General features: G+C 42.6%; 1 protein-coding gene across 6 annotated transcripts in view; it reads left to right on the top strand.

The window, feature by feature from the left end:
• Positions 1 to 21745, top strand: part of LOC140480409 (retinoic acid receptor beta) — a 435848-nt gene extending 414103 nt beyond the window's left edge. For all 6 annotated transcript variants that reach the window (XM_072575246.1, XM_072575247.1, XM_072575244.1 and 3 more), the window contains 3 exons: positions 13208 to 13412; positions 18849 to 19007; positions 20186 to 21745. In XM_072575246.1, coding sequence (XP_072431347.1) covers positions 13208 to 13412; positions 18849 to 19007; positions 20186 to 20415 — 594 coding nt within the window. In that variant the 3' untranslated portion in view covers positions 20416 to 21745. The remainder of the gene's footprint in view (positions 1 to 13207; positions 13413 to 18848; positions 19008 to 20185) is intronic.
• Positions 21746 to 22154: the final 409 nt, after the last annotated feature.

Below are 22154 nucleotides of genomic sequence, written 5' to 3'. Positions count from 1 at the left end.
TAAGGTTCCCCACAGTAGGCTATTGTACAAAATGCGGAGGAATGGGATTGTGGGAGATATAGCAGTTTGGATCAGTAAATTGGCTTGCTGAAAGAAGACAGAGGGTGGTGGTTGATGGGAAATGGTCATCCTGGAGTCCAGTTACTAGTGGTGTAGCGCAAGGGTTGGTGTTGGGTCCACTGCTGTTCGTCATTTTTATAAACGACCTGGATGAGGGTGTAGAAGGGTGGGTTAGTAAATTTGCAGACGACACTAAGGTCGGTGGAGTTGTGGATAGTGACGAAGGATTTTGTAGGTTACAGAGAGACATAGATAAGCTGCAGAGCTGGACTGAGAGGTGGCAAATGGAGTTTAATGCAGACAAGAGTGAGGTGATTCACTTTGGTTAGAGTAACCGGAATGCAAAAAACCGGGCTAATGGTAAGATTCTTGGTAGTGTAGATGAGCAGAGAAATCTCGGTGTCCAGGTACACAGATCCTTGAAAGTTGCCACCCAGGTTTTCAGGGTTGTTAAGAAGGCATACAGTGTTTTAGCTTTTATTAATAGAGGGATCGAGTTCTGGAACCATGAGATTATGCTACAGCTGTACAAAACTCTGCTGCGGCCACACTTGGAGTACTGTGTACAGTTCTGGTCACCGCATTATAAGGAGGATGTGGAAACTTTGGAAAGGGTGCAGAGGAGATTTACCATGTTGCCTGGTATGGAGGGAAGGTCTTACGAGGAAAGGCTGAGGGACTTGAGGCTGTTTTGGTTAGAGAGAAGAAGGTTGAGAGGTGACTTAATAGAGACGTATAAGATAATCAGAAGGTTAGATAGGGTGGACAGGGAGAGCCTTTTTCCAAGTATGGTGATGGCGAGCATGAGGGGGCATAGCTTTAAATTGAGGGATAATAGATATAGGACAGATGTCAGAGGTAGTTTCTTTACTCAGAGTAGTAAGGGTATGCAATGCGTTGCTTTCTTCGCCAACTTAGTGGGTGGCACAGTGGTTAGCACTGCTGCCTCACAGCGCCAGAGACCCACGTTCAATTCCCACATCAGGCGCCTGACTGCGTGGAGTTTGCACAGTCTTCCCGTGTCTGCGTGGGTTTCCTCCGGGTGCTCCGGTTTCCTCCCATAGTCCAAAAAATGTGCAGTTTAGGTGAATTGGCCATTCTAAATTGCCCGTAGTGTTAGGTGAAGGGGTAAATGTAGGGGAATGGGTCTGGGTGGGTGCGCTTCGGCGGGTCGGTGTGGACTTGTTGGGCCGAAGTGCCTGTTTCCACACTGTAAGTAATCTAATCTAATCTAAAACTTTAAGTACATTTAAGTCGTCATTGGACAAGCATATGGATGTACATGGAATAGTGTAGGTTAGATGGACTTCAGATTGGTATGACAGGTCGACGCAACATCGAGGGCTGAAGAGCCTGTACTGTGCTGTAATGTTCTTTGGTCTATGTTCTTGGAACATCCTTCCTGTCTTAGATGTTTGGCTGTTCACATTGAATAGGGTGAGGCTACAGAGCTTCCCTACATTAGATTGGCAATCACAGAGTGAGAGTTATGCCAGACCATGTAGTTACAAATTGTGTTACAAATTGCAACTCAAGCATTGCAACTCAAAGTTGTCTGATTTGGGGCTGTTAGATTTTCCTTTACCTGTCCTACATGCTACAGTCCTCCACACTGGAGGATGCACCTCATTCGCAAAGACTACAAAATGGTCATTTCCACTAGCATTCTCGTTGGCAGACAGATGGGTGAGGAAGAGTTTGGACTCCAAGCAGCTCACCTGATGGCCAATATGTGAGACAGAAAATTAATAAGATCAAACAAACAGAGCACCTTTTTAAATTTATTGTGGTTGCAAAGAGAAGAAAATCAATGTAAGTCAGCTGAAAAATGCTGCTGTAGACTTTATTCAATTTTCCAAGATGCCCAATGCATCATCAAACATAAAAGAAAGAATTGCAGAAAAGTTTGTCAAGTGTAATGAATGTAATAATTCCCTCCTGTTTCTACACACTTGTTTTATAACAGCTTCTATCCTACCAAAGCTTTGGTCTAGTAAATGTCTGTCATGTGGCATTTTGGCCTCTGAATCTGGCAGTACTTTTGCATTTCAGCAACAATCTCACAAGCCACTTGACTAAAACAAACTGGGGCCAAAAACTATCAAAGCACAGCTCCCTGCAGGTTAATAGCTGTGACTCCATTGAACAAACAAGCCATTAACTATCCAATTCACCAAAAGTAAATAACTCCAGCCATCTCCACACGAGGAGGAATAGTAATTGGAGTGTGGCAGGAAACACAGCAAAGCAAATAACATGGCAATGCCATGCTGAGGGTTGCTGTCTCTCTTGCAAAATGCATTAATTTGGGACCACTAATTTTTGAGCAATTAATTCGTCAAATTAAGAACGGGACAATTAGGCTGGACACATCGGAGTGTGGATTGATAATATCAACTATGATAAAGATAAATCATGAAATAAGGAGTACCATTAGGAGCAAGTAATAGCAATAACCATTCAAAACAAAACTCAAGCAAAGTGTTACTCATCTTTGAGAAGTTGACAGTTTCAAATTTTCAGTGGCGCCCAGGGTTTTCTTCAGCTGGTGTTTGTAAGTGGTGCCGGTGCCCCTTTCAGCAATATGTGAACCAGCCTTCTTTAAGATTTGAATGAACTGAACGTTCTGCTGAAATATCTTTACATTTAAGTATAACAGCGTATACCAGGATACTGGATTAGTGGTGCTGGAAGAGCACAGCAGTTCAGGCAGCATCCAACGAGCAGCGTATACCAGGGGCCAGCCAAGCAACTGCTGAAGCCAATTTTGCCATGTTATGGCTGATTTGTATTCAACTCCATAATGATAACTCTGATTATCTTTAGCTGACACAATTAATTAATCTTTATTATGAAACTTGCGATTGATCTAGCTTCACCGATATTTCCAGAGGAGAGAGCTCTACATTCCACTGCACTGTGTATGACAACTTCCTGAATGGTCCAGCTCAGGTTGTGCCCCACTCTTCTTGGCTCTATCATCAGAAGAGAGCGATTCTCTCGAGCCATCCTTTTAAATCATTGAATCATCTTGAATGCTCTTCTATTCTCCATGGGCATATAAAACTCATTTATGTAACCTGTCCTCGGAATGTATCCTTTTTCGCTCTGGTACTGTTCTGGGAATCCTATCAGGAATACTTCTCTCGAGGTACTGTCTCCAGAACTGAATGTGGAAAGTGTGGCCTAGCCAGACTTTTGTATGATCAAAACGTATTGTCCACCATTTGTATTCCTGCTCCTTTGAGATAAAGATGTAACAAAGACATGTTCTTTTTAATATCGCTTATAGGACTTATGACAAATGATAATGATAAATGACAACTATCATTTTTTTCAAAACAATCATAAATATTTAAAGGAATGAAGTGAAAGAGTCTGATGTTCTGACATGAAATCATTTTAGATGCTGTGGCTCCAGAATGAAGTCTATGGAATGTCAAATTGTGGTATTAAGGCTTATTCGTACTTCAATGTTGAGAATGGCGGTGCTAGAATTGTAAAATAGCACCGTTTGCTTGTGTATTTAATGTTTACCAAACATAAGTTGAGTTAAAATCAGAAACAGAGGACATTACAATGGAGAACAAAAGAGATGGCAGGCCAATTAAATATACATAATGGTTCTGTCTTCACAAAGACAGAAACAAAACCTGCTGGGCACCACAGTGTCCACCGAGGGGGAGGAAATGATTGTTAGTAGGGAAATGATGTTGGGGAAATTGATGGGATTAAAGGCCAAACAATCCCCTGGATCCAATCATCTATATCCCAGGGTACTTAAGGAAGTACATCCCAAGAACTTGAGGGTGTATTGGTGGCCATCTTTTAAAATTCTACAGAGTTTTGAATAATTCCTATGGATAACGCAACCCTGCCATTGAAAAAAGAAAGCAGAAAGTAAACAGTGAATTACAGAGGGATTGCCTGACATTAGTGTTGGGAATTCAAAGATTCGGTCGCAGAGCATGTGGAAAACAGTGACAGGATCAAAGAGATTCATCATAGATTTATGCAAGGGAAAACACGCTTGAGAAATCTGCTGGAATGTTTCAAGGATGTAACGAGTAGAGCTGGACTTTTCAGCAGGCTTTTGATCAGATCTCACATAGGTGGTTGGCATATACAATTAAAGCACATGGGATTGAGATAAGTGTACATGGAAAAGAACTAGTTGGGAAACAGGAAACAAAGGGAGCAATAAACTGATCTTTATCTGAGCAGCAGGCACTGGTGGTTATCACAGGGATAATAGATTGGACCATAGCTATTCACAATCTATATTAATGTAACATCTCCAGGTTTGCAGAAGGCACGAAGCTGGCTGTGAAGGGAATGTAGAGACGCTTCATTGGGATTTGGACAAGTTGAGTGAGTGGGCGAATACATGGCAGATGAAGTATAATGTGGATAAATGTGAGGTTATCCACTTCAGTAGCAAAAACAAGAAGGCAGATTATGATCTGAGTGGCAACAGATTGGGAATGGGGAGCCATTGAAAGAAAGCATGCAGGAGTAGCAGGCAGTGAAGAAGTCAAATGGGAGCATAGAGACCTTCATAGTGAGAGGATTTGAGGAGAGGAGCAGGGATGTCTTGCTGCAGTTAAATAGGGACTTGGTGAGGCAAGACCTGAAGTATTGTGTGCAGTTTTGATCTCCTTATCTGAGGAAGACTGTTCTGGCTATGGAGGGAGTGCAACAATAGTTTACCAGACTGATTCCTAAGATGGCAGCACTGACGTGTGAAGAAAGACTGAATAATTAGAATTATATTCCCTGGAGTTCAGCTAAATAATGAAACCTATAAAATTCTAACAGGATTAGACAGGGAACATGCAAGAAGAATGTTCCCACTGACCAGGGAATCCAGAACCAGGGGTCAGAGTTAAGAATACGGGATAAGTCATTCCGGACTGGGATGAGGAGAAGTTTGTTCACCCGGGGAGTGATGAGTCTCTGACACTGAAAAAGGTTGAGGACAAATCATCTAAGAAAGAGTTAGATATAATTCTTAGGGCTAAAGAGATCAAAGGGAGAAACCATGTGCAGGGTTTTGAATTGGATGACCAATTATGATCATATTGACTGAATGGCTTACTCCTGGTCCTGTTCTCAATTTTTCTACTGACTAGAAACTGAACTGGACCAGTCATACACTTATCATGTCTACATGTGCAGCTTAGGGGCTGGGCATGATAATGGATACTCTCTACTTGTCTAACTGTGCAACTTTACTATCATCAGCATTGGAGAAGCTCAATACCAGCCTGTTTCATTGGCACCCTGTCCATCGCCTCAAACATTCACTCCCTCCACCACTGACGCACAGTTGCAGTGATGTACACCATCTACATGATGCACTGCAGCAACTCTCCAAGGCTTCTTTATAAGCACCTACCAAACCTGTAACCCGTGTCATCTAGAAATTCAAAAGCATCAGACACTTAGGAACACCACCTCCTGCACGTTCCTCTCCAAGAGACTCACTATCCTGGCATGGTATAATATTGCTACTCTTTCACTGTCACTGAGTCAAAACCTGGAACTCCATCCTTAACAGTGTTATGGATGTATCTACCTCTCATAGACTGCAGTAATTCAAGATGGCAGCTCATCACCACTTTCTCAAGAGCGACTAGGGATGGACAATAAATGCTGACCAAAAGAGCAATGTCCACATCCCACTAAATAATAAAAGAAGAAGCAGGTGATTAAATATAGGAACATGTAAACTGATCTTAGGCTTCAGCATATAACAGAGATTGGTTTGTAAAATAAGATCAAATATGAGATTTCATTTCAAAGCTTCATAGCTGTGATGTTAGAGCAGATCTTGGATATTGGTGAATCTTTTGATGACAAATGCAGAGATTTTCAAATATGGATATGGAGAAAAGCAGGGACAAGGTACTGAGTTGGATGTCAGCCATGGTCATAAGAAATGGCACAGCAGGGTCTAAGGGCCAAATGGCCGACTCCCGCTCCTATTTTCTATGTTTCTATTGTTCCAGGACCTCAGAACTATGGAAACTCAGGTCCTTTAGCCATGCCTTCCTCAATTATCTCAATGCTGTCTAGGACTGCCTGACTATCTGAAGCCATGATGTCTCATTTTGTAGCTGGTCTCCATATCTTGATTGGTGATTGTTACTATCTCACAGTCATTAAATGTTCTAATTAGCTCTTCCATTGTGAATGCCAGTTTAACAGGAATCAAGTACCTTAATTTCCACTTTTTTTGGTTCCTAAAGTACAATTAATTGTGGCCGTGCCCTGTTTGCATGGAGTTTGCATTTACTTCTTACAATTTGTTTCACTCTTGCTATAATAATCACGAGGTAGGGAAAATAATCTACACTGTTGTTGATTGCTGAAGGCAATCCCATTTACAATCCATGTTACAGACTGACTGCAAATAAAACATTTCAGTGAAACATTTCAGTTCTTCAAATCACATGTTTAAAGTCATTCAAAGTCAGCAGATAAGGAAATAGACTCCCAATTGTATTAAAATGAATAATGTTTTGTGGTGACTTTTGGATTTTGACAATAACTAGGGCTGTGCTCTCAGCAAGAGTCCACTTAAAATGCTATTTTTTGCAAAATAAGACAATTCATGATTATTTTGAGTGTTTGCTAATTACACTGGTTAAAAGAACAATTAACATAAAAAAATGTGAGCAGTGTCTCAAGAACTAAATTAGTTCTTTAAATGCAGATCATTCTCATGTTACATAATGGAGTTTTATGAATGAAAATATTTTTTAAAGAACACCCCCTTTGTTCTGTACAAGGTTGCAGAGACGATAGTTCGTTGACAGAAGCAGCTGCTCCACTCGGCCATGTAACAGGAAATTCTGCACTTACCTCGAAAGAGGGACCAGGTTTTACTGAATGCTCTTGGACACATTGCCTAGTGGGCATCATTTTGCTTCATCGGCCCACAGACTATGTCGGTGGTTTGAGAGGAGAGATCAGGGTCACACCTTGAGCTGAATTTTACAGGTGACTGAAGTTGCTGCCCTGGCCCAGCTGCAAAGGCTGCTAGCAGCATTCATTACTGTAAGGGGAGCCTGCTACTACAGGAAGAGGTCCTGGCAGGAGGTAGTCCCTGCATTGCCAGAGGGAGAGAGATGGCTAATATTGGCCTACATGCTCTCTCACCACACTAAGGAGCCTAGCTCATTCAAGAGGTCTGGGGCTAGGGCTAAAAGAGACGGGGGTGGGGTGCAGCAATGATCTTTGTCTGGAAGCAGCCCAAGGCGCCACCACCCACCCTAGCCTGACATCAGCTTTCACAGTTAGAGATGCATAATATGGACCCCACTCACAGTGGCTAAATTATTGGACGGGGCATTTAAATGGTCATTAATTAAGGTGCTCAATAAGATTGTATGATGGCTCCGGGCCCCCTGTGAAATTTCAGGCCGGCCGGGAGCACATGGGGAGACATTGGGAAAGTCGCCCACTGGATTTTAAATACACCAGTGCCTTTGAGCACTACCCTGGGACAGCAGTGGAAAAATCCCAGCCCCTCATTTCCATCAGGCATGTACAGTCTAGAATCATAGATTCCCTACAGTGCAGAAAGTAGCCCTTCAGCCCATTGAGTCTGCGCCAACCCTCCAAAGAGCGTCCCACTCAAACCCAGCTACCTACTGTATCCCCACAACCCCAAAGTTACCATGGCCAATCCACCTAACCTGCACATCGTTGGACTGTGGGAGGAAACCAGAGTACCCGGAGGACACTTACGCAGACACGGGGAGAATGTGAAAACTCCACACAGACGGTTTCTCGAGGCTGGAATCGAACCTGGGCACCTCACACTGTTAAAAGGAGTCCAAATGGTTTGAATAGGTTAATTCATTTGAGTGCAATGAAATGGAGTGTCTTCAGATCCTTCACTCAGCAAGGTGATAGCAGACTTGAAAAATCTAACCCTTGATATTGAGTTCTGGGGGACAGAACTCCCAAATTTGACTTTCTACTTTGTGTGGACAACATAGAACATAGAAAAATACAGCGCAGTACAGGCCCTTCGGCTCTCGATGTTGCGCCAACCGAAGCCCACCTAACCTACACTAGCCCAATAACCTCCATATGCTTATCCAATGCCCGCTTGAATGACCATAAAGAGGGAGAGTCCACCACTGATACTGGCAGGGCATTCCATGAACTCACAACCCGCTGAGTAAAGAATCTACCCCTAACATCTGTCCTATACCAACCTCCCTTAATTTAAAGCTGTATCCCCTAGTAACAGCTGACTCCATACGCGGAAAAAGGTTCTCACTGTCAACCCTATCTAAACCCCTAATCATCTTGTACACCTCTATCAAATCTCCCCTAAACCTTCTTTTCTCCAATGAGAAAAGCCCCAAGTGCCTCAGCCTTTCCTCATACGATCTTCCTACCATGCCAGGCAACATCCTGGTAAACCTCCTCTGCACCCGTTCCAGTGCCTCCACATCCTTCCTATAGTATGGCGACCAAAACTGTACACAATACTCCAGATGAGGCTGCACCAGAGTCTTATACAACTGCAACATGACCTCAGGACTCCGGAACTCAATTCCTCTACCAATAAAGCCCAGTACACCATATGCCTTCTTCACAGGGGAAGGGGAACTTACTGGAGACAGTGAGCCTATTCATCCTTAGGTTAGATCCAACAGGTCTCAGGGATGGATATGTACAAACTGAACATAAACAGATCTACTTTGTTATTTTCTGTATCCCAGAAACAGTGGGGAAAAGTGTTGTTTTATTCATCATTATAAAATATGTAGATTAAACATCATGCAATTTACAGTTGACCTGATCTTACTCATATTGTTTGTCCATCTACCATCTGGAAGGATATGTGAATATTCAGTCCATGCCATAAAGGATTATAATGTTGTGACTCTCAGGTCACACCACCGTATGACTATTTTGGGCAGTAAGACAGACTCCTGACTCTCATCCCAGTAGAATTTCTAGTGTAGAGATGAAACTTACAGGAAGAGGATCAGTGAGATTACTTTGTCGTTCAATGGCTCTTTAACACCAAATGTGAGGAAATCTGTCTACATGTGGTAGGAATTATTTGCATGTTGTGTGAGTTTCATAATTATTGGAGAAATTTGAGCCAGGCTTTATTGAAGGAGTTTGTTTCACCCTTCCTTAATCTTTGCTGTGCAATTAAATTATTATCACTATTTAAGCACCACTGCTAGCTGGGTGTAAAGGTTCTAAGGTGACCTCAGTCACTGGTAAGTGTTTGGACATTTATACACATTGATAAATTTTGATATTAATAAGCTTAACATTAGTCTGTGTTTAAAAGGGGCAAAGTGAATAAATAATCTTCATGGATTAAGTGTTATAAAACAATGATTTTAGTTTTGATCTGTCTCTGTGTGGTCTAACATGAATTTCCATAAGAGGACTTGGTATTCTACAATTCAGAACCTGTGCTGTTTCTGTACCCTCCTTCACAGAAACCCGTTAGTCTTGAGTTATCAATTACCAACTAGTGGAGGGAGAAATTTGTTTGTGTAATGCAGAGATATGTCAATTCCACCAGGGGGAGTAGACCACACTGTGCTCTACAAGGGCTTCCTTATTGATCTCATTGAAGAATACCAGGTGGGCCTTACAGGAGAAGGACCACAATGTTTTCTGTCCAGAGGGACTTGTCCTCTGTAATGCCACCAGACATACTGCTACTCAATCAAATCCCCCTCCCACCCCTCTCAATTTTATTACTGAGCTAAGTGCAGGCTTGTGTCCTGTCATCAAATTATGTTTCAAATAATTATTGTGCTCCTCAACACTCAAATGTATACAGATTAATTTTAATTCTGAAATCGTGAACATAAACATGAGATACAATAATCAGCCTATGTCAAAAAGTGCAACTTATACAAACAAGCCCAGGAGTTGAATTTCCATTGTGGCTTTCCCAAACTGCCATAAGATTATTGGAAGATCAGCAGAGACCCTGATGAAATAGCAGGGACACCATTTCTTAACCAAAGTTATGTGAAGAATAACCTATGGAAATGCATTAGAATGAGGTAGTCCACACCGTGTTGTTCACACTTAGTGCGAAGGTCCATAAACTCAATGTCTCCGTCCTCTGTTCCTCTCCAGGCTGTGCTGGTTTCTGTTCACACACACAGCCATCCCCATCATCGGTACTGTAGTAATCCATGCTTCCTCCACCAGAGGGCATACTTTCTCTCTATCTACCAATTAAACTCCTTTATCAGTTTAACCCACTCACTTACAAGGTATGCACAGCGCCAAACAATCTATTAGGCTAAACTCCTCCATGCCGCTGTATCTACTTTCAATAGGTTTCTGTCACTCCTCCTTATTTAAGCTGATAACAAGTCCTTTCTATTGCTTTCTCCATCCTGCATTTATCCAGCTTTACCTTGAACATATCTACATTATGCACCCCTATAAATTCCAGTGGTAACCAGTTTCACATTCTAACCACTCTCTGACTAAAGAAGTTTCAAGCTAGAAGAGGTGTGTAAGTGATTATTTTGCACTTGTGGTCCCTTATTCTGGTTTCACCTGCAAATGGAGATACTGTATGCTGAGATCACCCTGACCTCAGGTCCCCACAATATATTAAATTCAAGGGAATACACACAAGTCTGGGGTTTTTGCACAGTTGTGCTGAAGTCTGTTCACCACAATTCTCTTGATGATGGTACAGTTCAGTGCAACTCCGTTTTCTACGATCTTTTGCAGTCGATTTATAAATATTGTGCTAGAAATGTCCCCATTCTATAAAGTTCACCAGGCCCCATGATGAATGAACCATCGTTAGCAGTTTCCATTAATTGTGTTTTTCTTTGCGGAGACACTAAAAATTCAGCCAGAGCCTTGGGTTTAAGACACTAACAGATACATCTCGAAAGTTTTGATTCTTTTTCAATTAACCAAAGAACTGACCACCTTACCTCAGTCAAATCAGGAAGTAATCCTGCATATTTTAGAAGTCCAGGATTTTAATTCTGTCCATTAAAACACTTTCAGAGATTTAAAATTGGGTTAACTCCAGGTGGAAGATTAGCACTGATATAAAATAATTATTTTTGTAATAATTTGATGTTCAGTTGTAATCATCAAAACATACCATCTTACTATTGTTAAGTTTCACAGAGAATACTTTGAAAGCGACTTTTAAAAGAATATTCTAACACCTGTAGAATTGCACTAACTTTTAGCAAATGATGCATTCAACACTGTGTGAAGGGGTTTTAATGGAGTGTTGGGAGGGGAAAAGATCACTTTTTAAGATTGGTGTACTTTGCATTTGAATAACTTAATCCAGAAATTTTACTTCATCTTTTTCATGCAACACAGCCTCCTAACTAAACCTTTAGTTCAGTATCATTTCGGTGAATCTGCTGTTTAGTTTTTTCAAGACCAGTATAGTCTTCCTGAGGAGCAGTGTAACCAAAATGAATGCAGTGCCCCAAATGAGGTTGACCACAGGTTCTGTGCAACGAAAACATCACTTTCTCTTTCTTATCTCCATCCCACTTGAGATAAAGGATAATATTCTATTCTCCATTTCAGTTACACTTTGTGCTCTATCATCTATTGCCTCATAGAAACCGAAATTCCTTTTCTCCTCTCTGGTTCTCAATAGCACCATTTTTTAAAATCTGATTTATCTTTCAGGATCCAAAGTGAATATCCACACCTGTCCACTTTTAATTCCATTTATCACACATCTTTACTCACACATTTCAGATCCCAATCAGCAAATATTCCCATTGACAATAACCACAATCTCTTACTTGTCAACCAATTAACACTCTTATCATAAAACGTTTCACAGCAGTGAACTACCTTTGGTCAGTGTGGTTGTTCAGAATAACTGTCATTCTCACCCTGTATGCTGTGCTAAACATACCATTGTATTTACTGGTTCTGTTGGAGGTGGTGTATTTTTAGTTTGGATGTTCATACCACTGCCTGTCTTTACCTGAGCATTAGCAGTCCAAGGCATTCTTCATGTGATTTCAGAACGATCAGCCTGAGATGCTGATTCACAGAGTCAGTGCCCAAATCATTAGGCCTTTGGATCTTCAGCTTTAGGCATGGGCCGCGCTCCCAGGAGTTTTCAAGGTGACCAGTGCTCTAAATGTTTACTCAACTGATTCTTTCCAGCACACAAAAGGGGATGTCTGCCAAGTCTCATAACCAACAGTGGACTAATACATCAAGTCAGAAGTAAATGTCCTGTGAAACAAGTCAATTTTTCTCAATTACCCTCAGAAATCATGGCAACATGAAAAAGTATTGCCCTAGTAAAATGTGACACCTTTTCCTGCAGTTATGGTAAAGATTAATAGTCCATTTATGGCCACATGGGCCTTGACATCAGTGTAGTTGACCTTTTATTGAGAGAAATGGGTCTATTTTGTAGTTGGCCTGTGACCATCTTTATAGAAACGTACTGATGAATAAAGTGTTTTATTTTCCAGCAATCAATGCTCCCAGTATAATTTGAAACCCAGGAAAACTGGTGAAACATTGGTCAGAGTTACAGGTTACCTTGTTCTGATCTCAGAGCAGTCGGGAGCAGGAGTGGCAGTGTGTTAGAATGTCCCAGCACATCAGCATCACAGGAAGTTGCATCTTATGGACGGAGACATGCAATTGGTTCATTCATTGTGGAGATACCTGTCAGCACAAAAGGGGGGCAGATCTGCTGGGCCACGATTCCTATTGTTCTTGAGCGTTACAGTCCGAATGTATGGTCAAGATCCTGGCATCATACTTTCCGTTTCTTCAACAGTCGTTCAGTGGGTATCGAGATGGGCATCTGCTCTAACAAGCTTCTACTGAGACAACTTCTTAACCAGATGAAATATCCCAGTGTCCTTCATACAATGAACTATATTTCAAGTGTTGTTCCAATTGTTACAGCCCAAATGTAGATAGTGTATTGTCTGCTTTTTTTCCTTGTTCGCTCCAGCATTATTTTCACCTGTCAATTTAAGTGAAGTTAATTGTTTTTTAAATTTGAGTACCAAATTTCTCATTTGGTTCTTCTTTTCTGTGACAATGTATTCCTTTGAGAGGTGTGACAAACGCTGTTTAAAGCAGGATACTCCATTTTTTATTTCAGATTCTCCGAATCTGTACCCGATATACACCTGAGCAAGACACAATGACCTTCTCTGACGGCCTTACCTTGAACAGGATTCAGATGCACAATGCGGGGTTTGGCCCCCTCACTGACCTCGTCTTTACCTTTGCCAACCAGCTCCTGCCACTTGAAATGGACGACACCGAGACTGGCCTTCTCAGTGCCATCTGTCTGATCTGTGGGGGTAGGTCGGTCGTCTTTATGAGTAAATATTTGCACCTCCTTACATTGGCTTCAGATTCGATAAATCACCAACCTGCAAATCAATTACTGCCAGGCAAAAGGGGCAAGATCTTCAGCCATTTCGATTTCCCAGCAAAGCAAATAGCAATGTGGATAGCAGGAAAAGGAGATGTTAATTGGTCTTTGGGGCATAATAAATGAAGCTGCAGATCTGTTCCCACCAATGAGCTTGAGTTGTCTCAATGTGGCATGAGGCTCCAATGTGACAGGAACACTAAGGGAGGTCGAGGGACATTTTCAGCTTTGAGTTTGCTTCTGGATGGGTAAAGTCAAAATTACTGGTAAAATATGTTTAAGAGCTCATAAGACAAAGATCAAGTGTATTGCTTTCACCTGAAAAATCTATAGTATCCAGCTCCATTCACTATTCCAAATGAAACGTCCCGTGCCAGCTTACAGCAAGATGTGGTCACTCCCCATACAAGTGGCGGGTCACATTTCAGCCACATCAGTGCCAGGCTGTGATGATCAGAAATATTAGTGCTCAGCTGCCGCTTCCCAAGGCGCGGTCAATGCTGAGAGGCCCATCACCAGCACCATGAGTAAAAGCAGAGATGGAGCATTCTGTTGACACAGGGACTGGACTGAATCAGGATTTCCTGTCATGAGGCGCTCACTTTCTGACACCTCAAAACTTCCCCACTGTGTCCGGGGAGTACATTAGCGGTGTAATCGAACACCGAGAAGTACCAACATTGGAGGGAGTCGGTGACCCTTTTGATTGTCCCTTCCCAGTTATGATAGTAGTTCACTGAATAATGAAGCAGGCTTTTGGCTTCCAAAAGCAAGGTACTGATACTTTTGTTTTATATTAAAACTGAAATTAAACAATTTGTGAAATACACAGGAGACCTCCTAACACTTGAAAAGAGAAAAGATAGCTTATTGTCAAAGTTGCAGACCTTTGCTCAGAACTGCGGTGGAAATTCTCTCGCTGTCCTAAGTAACCTTGGGTTAGAGTTGAAATAGCCCTCTTTTTTTATTTGGACACAGCGGCTGTGACCCATGACTTCCCCTTCCCCATAAAATGTTGTGTAGCCATGCCCCCGACTGAGTGACCCCTTGACTGGCCTCATCTCCCGACCGGACATCCGGCATCACATCCTGGCATCGTTGTTTGGAAAGTATGGAGTGCAGTTCACCTGCTGTTTGGAAAAGGGAGTCTGTCTCCTTTTTATGGGGGGATGCCTCCCTGAAGAAAACTGCTGGTGTGTAAAACAGTGGCCAAGTGAATACCAGATCAGAGACAGAGGGAGAGAGAGAGAGAGAGAGAGAGAGAGGACCAGATGTGAGCCTGGGGCATTGCTGCTGCAACTTGATGGAAAAGAAGTGTCTGGGGTGTTAGAGACCCTCAAGAACGACTTCAAAAAGGCAAGGGAGCTGGTAGCCAGAGAGGTTAATTCCCAGAACCAGGAATCCAGGACCTGGCAGTGATTGTCACGAGGGGTCTTCTAAGCTTATCCAGCTGTTTGTAGTCAGTGAACGCACCTTCACATGACATCTCTCTGACCTATTACTTCACCAGTTTCTGATGCTGCTTAATGCTTCACACCCCGGTCTCCCATCCAGCTGCAGCTCCTGACTGTCAGGTGCCGACACTCCACCTCACCCTCACACACATACCCAGACTGTCAACCTCACACCCATTTCTCCCTGCCTCTGTACATCTCCACTTACGACAGGCAGATTGCTGAGACAGCGCTACACGCTGTCACATACATTAAACCCCTTCTTCCTGCAGGACAGTGTGTCCTGCAACACGAAGGAGCAGAGTAGGGGAGGGCATGGCTACCTCCTAATGGCACACTCTTCGATAGTCCTTGGTTTCCACCACTGACCCCCCCCAAACCCCGAGGTACATTCCCCTGCAACCGGAAAAGATGTAAAACCTGCCCATACATTAGCAGCCCCCACCTCCATCCAGGGCCCCAAACAGCCCTTCCAGGTGAGACAGAAATTCACCTGCCTCTCTTCCAACCTAGTTTACTGTATCCGGTGCTCCCAATTAGGGAGACCAAACGTAAATTTAGGGAATTGTTCACTGAGCATTGCAGCCGGGCCCACAGGGACTGACTGGACCTCCCAGTCACCACCCATTTCAATTCTTCCAACCACTCCCTTTCCAATATGACCATCCTTGGCTTCCTCCATTCCCAAAACAAACCACAGCTCCTATTGGAGGAACATCACCTCATCTTCTCCCTGGGCACCCTCCAGCCTGAGGACTCAACATTAAGCACTCCAATTTCAAAAAACCTCCCTTCCCATCCCCGACTCCCTCCCCTTCCCTTCCACTCCTCCCAGCCACCTACAGGAGTCATCCCTCCCACTGACCCACCAGGTTGTACCCTCTACCTGTCTTCACCTACCCCCGCTTCACCGCCCTGCCCCTGCCTCCCCCTTTATCTGCAGCCCCCCCTACAGCCATCCCCAGTCCTGAAGAAGGGTTATACCCAATACGTTGACTTCTCCACCTCCTGATGCTGCCTGGCCTGCTGTGTTCTTCCAGCCTCCAGTCTGTCTATGCGAGCACTGGCCTGCAGCCAGGCTACAGTAAAGGACAGTCCATTTACCGAAGGGTCAGGTCGCAAACAGCCTCTTCTGCAGAGGATCTCCTCACCCCAGAGAGCAGTGAGGAATACACGTACACTGAGATGCTGAGTGGACCCTGCCGAAGAGTGGTGACACTCCTGGCCAAACCCTCAAAGGAAAGGTCTTCCAGAGTCACTCGAGAAGATCTCCAGACACTTTGTAACACATGAGGTCGACCAAGACGGAGTTACTACTGATTTGGGAGCCAGGCCTTTGAGGAAGACTGGTACAAAGCTCCCGAGTGATCAAGGACTATGTGAACAGGAACTGCGGTGTGAATCTGACTCTTAGTGGCCCAGCCTTTCCAGTACCTGACCAACCCTCGAGTGTGAAACACGACTGTGTTTGTGCTGTGATGCTGCCACCTCCTGGCAGCTTTGCATATTTCGATATATAACCTGCGTAACTGAGAACTGGCACTTCAATATGGGTTTTCATCTCTGCAAGCTGTCCTGCAGCTCTTCACCACTTATTAAAGATGGTCAAACTCAACTCACTGTGGCAATGTGGGAAAATGCCAGTCTGTGCACCCCAACTCCCACAAACAGCGGAGTGATCATAGACAATCGCAAATATTACCCACAGGCTGGAGATCCTTTGCAGAAGAGTTCCACCTAATGCTGGGTTCAGCCCAAAATCAAAACCCTTCCAGCTTCACTTGTCGGGCCGCAGTGAACACATGGCGCTAGAGTGCACTCACTCACCAACTGAGCATCAGGGTCATTGCCAACTCCTTCCCAGAAACATTAGAGGGAACTGGGCCTTCTGAGAAATACCTGAAAGCTCTAGCCAGCTCCCACAATACAACACAACCCCCCGTCACATTGATTAAGGTCATCAAAGTGAGAGGGAAATGAGGAGAACGCTTATTTTTAGCGAGTTTTGAGAAGATTGGTAGCTCAGGTTGAGGTTCTGGATGCAGGTTTGCTCGCTGAGCTGGAAGGTTCATTTCCAGACGTTTCGTCATCCTATTAAGTAACATCTTCAGTGGGCCTCCAGGCAAAGCATTGCTGATAATTCCTGCTTTCTATTTATATGTTTGGGTTTCTTTGTGTTGGTGATGTCATTTCCTGTTATTTTTTTCACGGGGTGGTAGATGGGGTCTAACTCTGTGTTTGTTGATAGAGTTCTGGTTGGAATGTCATGCTTCTAGGAATTCTCATGTGTGTCTCTGGTTGGCTTGCCCTAGGATGGATGTGTTGTCCCAGTCGAAGTGGTGTCCTTCCTTATCTGTATGTCAGGATACTAGTGAGAGAGGGTCATGTCATTTAGTGGCTAGCTGATGTTCATGTATCCTGGTGGCTAGTTTTCTGCCTGTTTGTCCAATGTAGTGTTTGTTACAGTCCTTGCACGGTATTTTGTAAATGACATTAGTTTTGCTTGTTGTCTGTATAGGGTCCTTCAAGTTCATTAGCTGCTGTTTTAGTGTGTTGGTGGGTTTGTGGGCTACCATGATGCCAGACTACTCAAACCCCTTGACATCATTGAACAGTGTTATTCTGGAGAAAATGACATCAGTGACATGGGATACACGAAGGCTTTGGACCAAGTGCAGGTCAATGGGATGAGTGTAGTTTGTGTTTGTTAGTCAGCAGAGATACGGTGGGCCAAAGGGCTTGTTTCTGTGCTGTATGATCCTATGACTCGAATGAGGGTATTCTCTTTGGAAGAATTTGAGCCGATAATCTGTGGAAAATATCAGAAAGACAACACAGTTGAATTGAAGGAACTCCTAAACCTTTGTCCATCACATTGAATGAATGAATCATGCCCTCACATAATGTGGCCTGGAAGTTTCCCAAGGATGCCTTTGGAATGCCTCTGAAAGGAGCTCAGAAGTATCTTGTCTAGTTGAATGTTGCATAACTAACATTTTCATGCTACTCTGGGAGTAGAATTCCACTAATAAGCCACCACCTCACCTACCGCCCCTCCACACCAGAGAAGGCTGCCCAAGAAAAGGGTCCCTTTGACATGCCAGCCCCTGTGCTCCTATACTGTCACTCACTGGGTGGATCTGACAGATGTGTAATGTTTACATCACTGCTTGCTCTCCGATGCTCTTCAGGTTCCACTTCTGGGTTCCTTGTCCTCATGCCAAGGAGGCAATTAATGCGCACAATGTAATCCTCATGTTTATTTGATATGGTAATTTGTACTACATCCTTGAACAATGGAAAACCCATCGATGAAGTGCAAATTGAAACCAGTTGGGTGACTTTACTTAATCAGTCGAGACTTGATGTCTGTCCCTTGCAAGACCTCAAAATCTAAGCTCTTTATTCCAAAGGAAAACATCTCTAACATACCCCTCACCCCACCCATTTTGTATGCGCTGGCAGCCATTTTGTGCGGTTCCTGTGCAGCTGACTTTCAATCAGACATGGCAGATTCCACCTCATGTTCGTGTCAATGACTTGCACGCTCTGCCTGTGACCCACAACTTACCCCCCATCCTGTTGTGTTGTTGTCCCTGTGAGTTCAGTGACCTTGCAGCCTCCCCCATTTCAGTAGAGTCCCTTTACAGACTTAATTAAGTGTTCCCTTTAATCCTAGACCCCATGAGTTTGTGAATTCCAATGGTCCTGTTGACTGTATACACTCCCCATGTAGTAGGTGTGTCCTGTTTGAAACCCACCTTCAATTGCCCCCCTATCCTTTGCCTGAAGTGAGTTGTATTCAAAGGGTGGGTACTTTGAGGAGTAGGAATATAAAATAAATCACAGGAGGAGTTGGGCTTCGGGCTTTGACACTGCACAACTCTGTTTAAATTCATTTCTTTCAGACCGCCAAGATCTAGAAGATGCAGGAAAAGTGGACAAGTTACAGGAACCACTTTTGGAAGCTTTAAAGATTTACATCAGAAAAAGAAGACCCAATAAACCCCATATGTTCCCAAAGATATTAATGAAAATCACAGACTTGCGCAGCATCAGTGCAAAAGGTACCAGAACAAGAACACTTTTATTGTTATATCTTTTTCCATTCTGGTTCATTTCTGTCAAGTTGATGGTATGACTTTTATGAAACTTAATTTTGCATCGTTGGGAGCAGTTATTTGAGGTACAGAGGTGGATTTGCCATCAGTTTTTTGATCTCCACATCTCAGGAATAATGTACTGCCCTTGCAGAGCATTTAGTGGTGATTCACACACCAAGGTGATGTTTACGGTCAGCTCTGAGCTACAGTGAGCTGCAGTTGGGGTGATAAGGCGGATCTGACTGTGTCTTTATAATGACAAAGGGAACTAACAGAGGAATCTGGAGCTAAGCCAGTTCAAACAACTTCAGAGAGAAAAAAAAGTTTTGACTTAGGCACAAACCTGCAGAAGCAGATGAAGTGTACACAAATAATATTTTGCAAATTAGGGCATTAAGGATTTCAAGGAAAAAAAGTGAAACTAAAAAGGTAGCCATGCAGGATCCTCGGGTTGAAGAAGCCATTCTGGTTTCTGTTTCTCTAATGGCAAGAGGTGACAACAGTACCTGACCACAGCAATGAAACCCTTTCAGTGTCAGTTACGAGATAATGTGATAGAAATTGCTGTTAGAGATAGTCTATGAACGTTTACTGTATTCTGAACAAACTTTTCTCCACTATCTTAACACGTTTCTCCAATCTGTACCTAACCTCCAAAGCAGCCTCACACTGAACAATAATCTGAACTCTTCAGCCAACATTGTCATCACTCGGTCAAACTGCAAAATGCGCTACTAAAAAGCTTTAATTTCTAGTTATTCTATTTTATTTTAAATGTTACTTCTGGAGTTGAGGTTTATTGATATTAATTTTGCTATGTCTTTCTGGAACTTAATCTGGTCCATTTGAAGTCAGTGCAGTCATTAGCTTTTCAAAATCTGTGTCAAATGTCCCAAACCTTTCCCAGTGTCTGACTTGTACATCTGTTTGTTCTATGTACAGTGTTTGAAGTGTTGCCTTCTGTACAAATAGCACAAGGTCTCTTCCTTGTTGGTTTACTAATTACAGTCTGAATGTACTCTTGTTAGATACAAATTCACTCACATAGTAAATTGAGTGTCAATTGGGAATATTCTCAGATAGCATCTCATAAAGGTAAACTAACCAAGAGTAACTAAGAGGAGATTTCTCTCCCTGTTCAGGTGCAGAACGTGTCATCACACTCAAGCTGGAGATCCCAGGATCGATGCCACCCCTTATTCAAGAAATGCTGGAAAACTCGGAAGGCCACGATCCCCTTGCACCTACAGCAGACACAAGCACAGAAACTAATGGGAGCAGTGGTCTAGCACTAGAAGCAACTTCCAGCCCCAGTGTGTCTCCCAGCTGTGCAGCCCATGGACCAAACAGCCAGGTACCCAACACACAGTAAATGGCGAGTGACCACAACCATTCCCAAATGTGATAGCTTCTTCTCTCCTTTGCTCTGAGACATCAAGCTCTGAAGGACCAGGTTGATAAGTGTGTTTCCAACACTGACACCACGGAGGCTCAGGACTCCAATGGACTTCTGGACATGAGAATGCTGAATCCGAAACTGTGTAGGCCAGAGGCAGGCCTCCCGGGTTGCGTGCGGTATGTTCAAAGCCTGCGGTCTGGTAAAGCTAATCTGTGTCCACTATTGCATGCTGGGAAGAAGCTGTGGAAAATTATGTCGAACTCTGATTATTACTTTATTTTGCAGAATTACTCCTCAATGTATTCTAAATTTCTATGCTGGAGTTTCTGGTGCTTTCTCATTGCCTTGCATATCATGTCTAAACACATACACCAAGTTATGGAACAAAGCCTAAGTACATAAATCAGGTGAGTTATGCTTACAGAATTCTTTGGTTTAGACAACATGGGACATCCATTATTATTCTCAATGTTACTGTTGCATCCTCTTGTATTTCTTAGTGAAAAAATACCTGAAGATTAGGATTTTATCCTCAGTGCACCAGCATTCAATTTTGTCAAATAAACAAGGACATATTTCCATCTCTTTTTGCAATGAAAAACAAAGTTTAAGATTTAACTTTTTTTAAAAAAAAATGCTAGCACTTTGGGTGCTGGTAATAATTGTTTCCCACTGGCACAGTTAGCCTACCCACTACCATGTTGTTTGTATGAATGTTTACAGTTCACAAGCACTTAAGTAACAGAATTTTTTTTAAAAGAAAAGCATCTCTTTGCGTACATTTAGTCTGAACATATTATTTTTTGTGGTAGGGTTCACTCATTGCCTACTGGTTTTGTACTAGCCTAAAGAGCTAGTAAAAAAGTTTTGTTTAGTTATTTTAGCTGAGCAGATTCGTTTCATGTTCAGCAACATATCAAGAGATAAAGTAAAGCACTGCATGTTGTTTGCAGTAAAGATAGCCTCCAAGGCACAACACTTTTCAGTGTTATTTTGTTATTTTATTCGCTTGTACATGAGCCAGTAAGTAAATTTCATCTGGTGGCTGACACACATTATATCTTTCTGCAGAAGCGTGGTCTATCGTAGATTTGTTCTTGAGTACAGTAATTTGAGTTTATTGAATCATTCTTGTAGTGTCTGAAGCACTAGTGGGATGTTGTTTTCTAGCATTAGGACTGCTCTGTACTTCAACTGGCTCAGTTTGTACATTGAGATTGTTTAACAATGCTTTCTATGTTCATATACTGTTACCTTTTCCATCAAGTTTCCTGGCAAAAGAATAAAGTATATTTATTTTAAAGTGTGCTGTAGAGTTACTTTTTCCTGAAATATTCAGTGTATTTCACCATCAAACTGGTCCAAATTGGAGTAGTTGATGGTTTACAAAAAGACAATCAACATTGTTTCCATTATCTACATATGTTAAGTAATGTACTTCAATGGTATTACCAACCTAGAGTAAAATTGAACATGAATATGGAGTTTAGATGTATAACTTCTGTTTGTTTTCATATATGGAAGAATTGTTCCTTGTTTAGAACAAGTTAATTTTCCAGAAGTTATCCTTTTCCTTTTATTCTTTCTTCCTCTGAAGAATTAAAATAAAACCTTACATTTGTATAGCACCTTTCACAATGTTCCAAAACATTTCACAACCAATGAAACAGATTTGACATATTATGATGAAGCAAAGTATTAACTGATTTAGA

This window comes from Chiloscyllium punctatum, chromosome 8, assembly GCF_047496795.1.
Source record: "Chiloscyllium punctatum isolate Juve2018m chromosome 8, sChiPun1.3, whole genome shotgun sequence".
Taxonomy (NCBI): Eukaryota; Metazoa; Chordata; class Chondrichthyes; order Orectolobiformes; family Hemiscylliidae; genus Chiloscyllium; species Chiloscyllium punctatum.
The sequence above is the reverse complement of the archived record's forward strand: the minus strand, read 5'-3'. Positions and strand labels throughout refer to the sequence as shown.